The sequence below is a fragment of the Myotis brandtii genome, unplaced genomic scaffold, assembly GCF_000412655.1.
Source record: "Myotis brandtii unplaced genomic scaffold, ASM41265v1 scaffold915, whole genome shotgun sequence".
NCBI lineage: Eukaryota > Metazoa > Chordata > Mammalia > Chiroptera > Vespertilionidae > Myotis > Myotis brandtii.
In genome coordinates, this window is record NW_005371769.1 from 1,083,516 (window position 1) to 1,091,628 (window position 8,113).

The window sequence follows — 8,113 nt, forward strand, 5'->3', positions numbered from 1 at the left end:
CAGGTGAGGAGTGTGAGGACAGGTGAGGAGTGTGAGGCCAGGTGAGGAGTGTGCGGCCAGGTGAGGAGTGTGGGGCCAGGTGAGGAGTGTGCGGCCAGGTGAGGAGTGTGAGGACAGGTGAGGAGTGTGCGGCCAGGTGAGGAGTGTGGGGCAAGGTGAGGAGTGTGAGGCCAGGTGAGGAGTGTGTGGCCAGGTGAGGAGTGTGGGGCCAGGTGAGGAGTGTGCGGACAGGTGAGGAGTGTGAGGCCAGGTGAGGAGTGTGCGGCCAGGTGAGGAGTGTGAGGAGTGTGGGGCCAGGTGAGGAGTGTGAGGCCAGGTGAGGAATGTGAGGAGTGTGAGGCCAGGTGAGGAGTGTGCGGCCAGGTGAGGAGTGTGCGGCCAGGTGAGGAGTGTGCGGCCAGGTGAGGAGTGTGCGGCCAGGTGAGGAGTGTGCGGCCAGGTGAGGAGTGTGCGGCCAGGTGAGGAGTGTGCGGCCAGGTGAGGAGTGTGCGGCCAGGTGAGGAGTGTGCGGCCAGGTGAGGAGTGTGCGGCCAGGTGAGGAGTGTGCGGCCAGGTGAGGAGTGTGCGGCCAGGTGAGGAGTGTGCGGCCAGGTGAGGAGTGTGCGGCCAGGTGAGGAGTGTGCGGCCAGGTGAGGAGTGTGCGGCCAGGTGAGGAGTGTGCGGCCAGGTGAGGAGTGTGCGGCCAGGTGAGGAGTGTGCGGCCAGGTGAGGAGTGTGCGGCCAGGTGAGGAGTGTGCGGCCAGGTGAGGAGTGTGCGGCCAGGTGAGGAGTGTGCGGCCAGGTGAGGAGTGTGCGGCCAGGTGAGGAGTGTGCGGCCAGGTGAGGAGTGTGCGGCCAGGTGAGGAGTGTGCGGCCAGGTGAGGAGTGTGCGGCCAGGTGAGGAGTGTGCGGCCAGGTGAGGAGTGTGCGGCCAGGTGAGGAGTGTGCGGCCAGGTGAGGAGTGTGCGGCCAGGTGAGGAGTGTGCGGCCAGGTGAGGAGTGTGCGGCCAGGTGAGGAGTGTGCGGCCAGGTGAGGAGTGTGCGGCCAGGTGAGGAGTGTGCGGCCAGGTGAGGAGTGTGCGGCCAGGTGAGGAGTGTGCGGCCAGGTGAGGAGTGTGCGGCCAGGTGAGGAGTGTGCGGCCAGGTGAGGAGTGTGCGGCCAGGTGAGGAGTGTGCGGCCAGGTGAGGAGTGTGCGGCCAGGTGAGGAGTGTGCGGCCAGGTGAGGAGTGTGCGGCCAGGTGAGGAGTGTGCGGCCAGGTGAGGAGTGTGCGGCCAGGTGAGGAGTGTGCGGCCAGGTGAGGAGTGTGCGGCCAGGTGAGGAGTGTGCGGCCAGGTGAGGAGTGTGCGGCCAGGTGAGGAGTGTGCGGCCAGGTGAGGAGTGTGCGGCCAGGTGAGGAGTGTGCGGCCAGGTGAGGAGTGTGCGGCCAGGTGAGGAGTGTGCGGCCAGGTGAGGAGTGTGCGGCCAGGTGAGGAGTGTGCGGCCAGGTGAGGAGTGTGCGGCCAGGTGAGGAGTGTGCGGCCAGGTGAGGAGTGTGCGGCCAGGTGAGGAGTGTGCGGCCAGGTGAGGAGTGTGCGGCCAGGTGAGGAGTGTGCGGCCAGGTGAGGAGTGTGCGGCCAGGTGAGGAGTGTGCGGCCAGGTGAGGAGTGTGCGGCCAGGTGAGGAGTGTGCGGCCAGGTGAGGAGTGTGCGGCCAGGTGAGGAGTGTGCGGCCAGGTGAGGAGTGTGCGGCCAGGTGAGGAGTGTGCGGCCAGGTGAGGAGTGTGCGGCCAGGTGAGGAGTGTGCGGCCAGGTGAGGAGTGTGCGGCCAGGTGAGGAGTGTGCGGCCAGGTGAGGAGTGTGCGGCCAGGTGAGGAGTGTGCGGCCAGGTGAGGAGTGTGCGGCCAGGTGAGGAGTGTGCGGCCAGGTGAGGAGTGTGCGGCCAGGTGAGGAGTGTGCGGCCAGGTGAGGAGTGTGCGGCCAGGTGAGGAGTGTGCGGCCAGGTGAGGAGTGTGCGGCCAGGTGAGGAGTGTGCGGCCAGGTGAGGAGTGTGCGGCCAGGTGAGGAGTGTGCGGCCAGGTGAGGAGTGTGCGGCCAGGTGAGGAGTGTGCGGCCAGGTGAGGAGTGTGCGGCCAGGTGAGGAGTGTGCGGCCAGGTGAGGAGTGTGCGGCCAGGTGAGGAGTGTGCGGCCAGGTGAGGAGTGTGAGGACAGGTGAGGAGTGTGAGGACAGGTGAAGAGTGTGCGGCCAGGTGAGGAGTGTGCAGCCATCACACACAGGCCACCAGGACCGCTGGCAGGAATGGCCTCCCCACGGGCAGGCGGGGTCCTGCCGTGCCCCTGACCTGTGTGTCTGTGGGATGGAGAGCTCAGTACTGACTGGTTTTGCCTGAGGCTCTGCACTGCACATTCCAGATTAATGTCACAGCCACCCTGGGGCACCATCCTGTGCCCCACCCTGAGGAGGTGATGCCACGCCTCCCCGGGACAAAGGCCCATCCTCGGGCAGGAAGCGGCTGTGTGATGACCGTCATGGTTAGAGTGCCACGCTGGTTTTCTGAGAGGACCAGTAAAGGTGATTAATTCTAGTTTTGAATCCTATTTTCAGAAGTCGTGAGGTCTTCGGATCCCTGTGTGAAGAAAGCCTGTCTGCTCTGGGTGCCCGGACAGACATCCAGGCACCAGACTGTCTCCAACACCACGGAAGGTGGGAAGTAACTCAGGGCCTAGGTTGCCCTGGGATGAGAAGGTGAACTTGACATGCTCACCCTCTAGCGTTGGAAGTGCTCCATCTCTAAGCTAGCTTTCAGAAACACAATTATTTGGTCAATAAATTTGAAGGAATTGGAATCATGAGCCCGACTGGCTGCAGGCCGCCTGTGCTGGCAAACATCGCGTTCTAACATGAGCTCAGTGTTAAAGGCCATTTGGGGAAGGTCCTGGCCGGCAGCTGCATTTCTGTCTGGGCACAGCGCACCCTGCGGCGCCCGCGTGGCAGGGCCACTCCATGGGTCCTGGTGGCCATGCCAGGATTTACCTCCTTCTAAATTACGTTCCCTCGTTCTTTATAGTCCATAGGAGGTTTTTGAATTTTAAAATGTTTGCCTTTTGCAACAGCAGTGTTGTATTTTCATGAAGGTGCATTCTATTAAATATCAAGAGGCCCTGATTATTCGTCTCCCGCGTTGTAGTAACCCTACTCCCCAAACGTTATTCTGATTAGAGAAAACATCATATTTAAAAATGTACCTGCGGATGAATAAGGAATTTACTGTGCTTTTCCAGCAAAAGCTCAGCCTTTCAGAGTGTTGTGCGGCCGTGTGGACAGAGGAGGGCAGCATGGCGGGACCCGAAGCCAGTCAAGGCCCAAACGTCCACTGGCTCGTGCCTGGGTGCCCTGGGGCCCCTGCGTTCCCTCCCTCCCCCGCGGAGGAGGCAGCTCTGTGGAGGGCAGGTCTGGCTTCCATGTGGGGCTGTTGTGGGGCCGCCTGGACTCACCTCTGGGTCCGGGGTCTCCCAGCTCTCCGGTGGGACCACGATATCCAGGGGGCCCCCGACCACCGGGGTGACCAATGGAGCCTGGAGGCCCCGGGGGCCCCGGGGGGCCTGCCGGACCGGGCCGACCGATGGGTCCTGGTGCTAACGGCTTCCGCAGGTGAGCAGCTAACTGTGCGATTTGTTCTTTGGAAACAGAGACGCAGCGGTTAGTCAGGAGGAGGGTCACCAGTGCGTCCTGCAAAGCGACGGCTGCTCTGCCTCTCAGGGGCGCTTTCTCAACCGACTGGCAATGGCTCAGCGCTGCGCTTGTGACGAATGCGGTCAGGCCCCCTCTGCGTGTCGAGGCAAGTGCAGGCTGGAGAGGAGACCCTCGTTTTCTCAGAGCTCCTTAAAGAGCTGTGCATCGGAGTGGCCAGCTGTCCACTGGCCCGTCAGAACCCAAAGGGCACGGCTGTGTGCTCCTTGTATTTTCTTCAGTGGACACGGGGAACATGCCGTGTGCCAGGCATGGTGTGACCCTGCCATGGGCCCCCCGAGGACCCCGGGTCAGCGCGGGGCGGGGGCAGGATGTGGAGCTGCAGCCCAGGCGGGAGGCGAGCACTTACCGCTGACCACGCCCCCGCACAGCTCCCGGATGCGCTGCTCACTGGCTTCTTTCCCCTGAAATTCACCCAAAGTTTGTCAGCGCAAGGGGGTGGGTGCCGGCACCTCGCTGAGGCCCCGACTACCACACTCTGAGAGGAAGGCCACGTACCGGGACGCCGGGCTTCCCGGTGATGCCAGGCACACCTTGCACGCCCTGGAGGCCCACGGGCCCAGGGGGACCCGGGACACCCTCTACGCCGCTGGTGCCGTTGGGACCCTGGATGCCTTTTGGGCCCAGCTCCCCCCGGCTGCCGGGCTGGGGAGAGACAACAGGACCCGCTGGGTGGGGGCAGCCACCTGCAGCTGCCACTCGGCCTCCGAGGAGCGAGGTTGGCGACGACCGGCCGGCAGGGCCCACCGCTCCTTTGCCTTTGTTGTCAGACTACTGGCAGCTACTCACCTCTCCTTTGGGTCCGACGGGGCCGCTGGCTCCCTGCAAGAGAGAAGGGAGCGTTTTAATGACTCACATGTTGTTACTTGGGTGGGAAGCAGTTGCCAAGGAACTGACCCAGCACATTACTCTTTGAGGATGAAATACAAAGTCAGATCAGCCACGAAACCACCGTGACTCTGACGTGTGTCCCGCCCTCTATTCTGGGTTCCGTTCTTTAACCCTCACCTGAGTGTCTCTCAGACTTTATTGATTTGAGAGAGAGGAAGGGAGAGGGAGAGAAACATTGATCGGTTAGCTCCCGTACGCACCCGACCAGGGATCACCCGCAGCCTAGGCATGTGCCCTGACCAGGAATTTAACCCAAGACCCTTCAGTGTGTGGGCCACTGCTCTAACCACTGAGCACCCGGCCAGGGCTCTACGGATGCTTTTTAACTTAGTTTCCTTAGAGGTGTGTTAGTCGCTGCACAGGATTCCTCATGTGGCAGTCCAGGGGCTGGCTCATTTGTTCCCACTCCGTTGTTATTGTCACACACGTGCCCAGGGCTCTGTGCCTCAATTCCCCTGTCCGGCTACGTCCCCTGGAAGCCACCTGCCTGGGTGTAAAGGGGACATGGTTCCAACCAGATACCCGAGCGGCCGTCTGGGTGACAGCCCGTTGAGGCCAAAAGGGAGACCAGGAGCGAGGCTTTCAGCTCACACGGCCCCAGCACAGCGAGAGGGTTCCCCCGGCTGAAGGCACTGCCCGCCAGTCAGATGAACGGCGGTGGGTTCCAGTGCCCGTGTCTGTCTGGGAGTTCACACCATGAACAGCACACACGGAGACTACTTGGCTGCAGATGTGAAAGGTCTGCACTGGGCGTGAGGCTCGGCCGGAGACACGGATGCTGCCTGAGCCACGTGGGTCTGACAGAGGCAGGTGCACATACGGGACTAGGAGCCCTGCCACGTGGGGCAGCACGACCCTTCCCACGCCGCGACTGCTCCCGGAGCTGACGAGTCCACGGAGACCTGACCGGCTCTAGATCCGCAAAAGCCCAGCTTTCTTCCATTAAAACTCAACTCCAATGGCCACAGATGGAGCCTTTGTAGGCGGTGTCACTGCAGGACAGGCCTGTGGCCCCTCTCCCCCAAGGACAGCACAGGGGACGGCGGTGGCCTGCCTCGCTGACCCGCTGACCAGGCTCGGCGTTGTTCACGCTTGCTGGGCCCACGGCTGGTCCCGAGCTGGCCAGCCTGTCCCTAGTGTAACAGTGAAGTCAATGTGACACACTCACCAGTTCGCCTTTGTCCCCAGGAAGCCCATCAGAGCCAGCGATGCCCTGAAACGACACCCAAGTTAAAGGGTGTTCATGCCCGAGGTGGCTCCCAAAGCTGGGGGGGGGGGTGGGGGCAGGCCAACACCCGCTGTTGGCGTGAGAGGCTTTTCTTCCCAGGAGAGACTCCTTGGGCTCAGATTGTTCTAGGTCCCCGGCCAATAGAAGAAGGGCCAGGTGCTGCCGGAGGTCGGAAGCAGAGGCAGGAGTGCAGGCCCATCCACCCCCGAGGTTCCAGGGAGAAAATGCTGCCTGGAAAAGCAGGGGGAACCTCGACCTGCCCCCGCCACTTCCCAGGTCGGCAGGGAACACCCCCTCCCGAGAGGGTCCCAGAGGCAGCTACTGTGGACCTGGGAGCCAGCCCAGGTCTGGCTCTGGGGCTGGGTGCCCAGAGCTGTCTCGCGCTGGGAGGGAGCGAGGAGCAAGTGAGGGCCAAGGGCAGAGACGGAGGAAGGAGATGAAAGGGAGCCACTGCCCGGAGCTCAGAGTGGGACAGCGCAGCTCACCTCATCTCCCTTGGGGCCTGTGGCTCCTCCCAGGCCCTGCAGAGAGAAGGCTCGGAGTTAGAGGAATTAGCGAAGCGAAGGTGTGTGCTCCCTCCCTGACGCTCAGTCCCAAAGCTAGGCTCGTGTGTGACCCCTCTGTGCGTGTCCCCTCGAGGCCTCAGGACTCCTAGGGGCTCCGCAGCATGGCTCCACTGCTTCCCAGGCGCCCCTAATTTGGTCTTGTTTCTAACCCTTCACACACTCAGTCCTGGGCTGATCTCACCTTGGGATTGCTGAGTCAGAGGCTCAAGAGTCCCCCAGGCTGAGGCTGGGCCCTGTCTGGGAACTGTGAGGTGGCCCCTACAACATCAACATGCAAATGGTCCATTTGCTCAATAGCAGCCTGAGAACCAAACTGCAGGAAGTCTGAGACTGCCCGTGGGCAGCTGGACCACAGGGAGGGCCGCTGCAGAAGTTCTTGAGGCTCAGCCTCCCCCTGAGTCCCGGTGCTGGGCGGCATCCTGCCCCCGGAGCTTCCCCCTGGAGGCTAATGAAGGGCTGTTGTCTCCACCATAGGCCAGTGGTTTCATGTGTCCCCAGCATGTCGGGTGGTGGCTCCCGGCCTCCCAGGGCGCAGCGATGTCTGGAGGCAGGGGTGTCCTTCCCAGGGCCTGGGGTACATGTCTGAGGAGCCCCCGGTGGAGCGGGGCAGAGGGCCGAGGAAGACGCTCAGGGCTCCCACAGACCTGGTGTGGCATGGCCGGGCTAGGCCACAGCCTCCCCCCAGAGGTCCTTCAGGCACCTGGTCATCTGGTCCCAGCAGGCCTGGGACCCTCTGTGCCCCACTGTCATGGACAGGAGGGACCCCCAAGCGAACCTACTGGTGTCACAAGGCCACTCGGGGAGTCTAGGAGAGCTGGCCACAGTGCAGCCCAGTGGTGTAGAGTGATGGTCCTCATGCTTATTTCAGAGCCAGGTGACCCTGTGCCCAGGATGCTCAGCACCCCTGCGAGGACAGCCACTTACCCGGTCGCCCACGCTGCCGCGGAGGCCCTGGGGGCCTGGCAGGCCAGGGTCCCCCAGGCTACCCTTCCAGCCCTACAGACAAAGACCAGCTGGTCAGCACCCACAGGGAGCCCAGCAGGGGCCCTCCCTGCCCAGCTGGCCCACCTGGGCTCACTGGGCACAAACCCTGGCCCCAAACCTCACCCACCTGGAAGCCTCGGATGCCAGGGGCCCCGGGAGGGCCTTGCGGGCCCAGAGCCCCCTGAAATCAGAAGGAAGGTGAGTCCAGCTCTGCCTCCCCAGGGGGTAGGCAGACACAGGCACTGGGCCCAGCCATCAGGCCCAGTCGGAAGGGACAGGGGTGGGGGGTGTCCTACGGGTAGTTGGGGGAGTCCCAGAGGCTAGGTCAGGTACACCAGGGGACCGCATGCAGCAGCCAGACTTGGTGCCAGGACTCGACGCCCAGGGCCTCCGGGCGCTGTGGCTGTGTGGTCATTGTCTCCATCCATGGCGGGGACACGGCCTGGGGAGCTGCCACAGCACCTCCCAGGGCCGAGGCAGGGTCGGGCTTTGTCCCCTCAGCACAGACGCCTCAAGAGCAGGACAGTTCCCGCCCGGCCCTCACCATCTCCTGAGTCTCCTGTGCTCGGCCCATTGACGCGTCCCACACACCACCCCAGCCCGCACAGACAGGTCCAGGGCGGTGGCTCCACGGCCCACCCCTCCCATGCTCATCCCCCACTCACCGCTGAGCCCCTGTGGCCAGCCTCCCCGCGCTCCCCCGGCGCACCAGCATCTCCCTGGAGGGGGAGAGGGG

General features: G+C 63.4%; 1 protein-coding gene across 1 annotated transcript in view; it reads right to left on the minus strand.

Annotated features, from left to right (window-relative positions):
- The window catches only part of COL9A3 (collagen, type IX, alpha 3), a 23,239-nt gene that overhangs the window by 3,855 nt on the left and 11,271 nt on the right, over nucleotides 1-8,113 (minus strand). Inside the window, exons 22-30 of the mRNA XM_005885575.2 lie at nucleotides 8,043-8,104; nucleotides 7,505-7,558; nucleotides 7,318-7,389; nucleotides 6,313-6,348; nucleotides 5,768-5,812; nucleotides 4,498-4,530; nucleotides 4,207-4,353; nucleotides 4,058-4,112; nucleotides 3,453-3,635 (exon numbers count right to left, since the gene is read on the minus strand). Coding sequence (XP_005885637.1) covers nucleotides 3,453-3,635; nucleotides 4,058-4,112; nucleotides 4,207-4,353; nucleotides 4,498-4,530; nucleotides 5,768-5,812; nucleotides 6,313-6,348; nucleotides 7,318-7,389; nucleotides 7,505-7,558; nucleotides 8,043-8,104 — 687 coding nt within the window. The remainder of the gene's footprint in view (nucleotides 1-3,452; nucleotides 3,636-4,057; nucleotides 4,113-4,206; nucleotides 4,354-4,497; nucleotides 4,531-5,767; nucleotides 5,813-6,312; nucleotides 6,349-7,317; nucleotides 7,390-7,504; nucleotides 7,559-8,042; nucleotides 8,105-8,113) is intronic.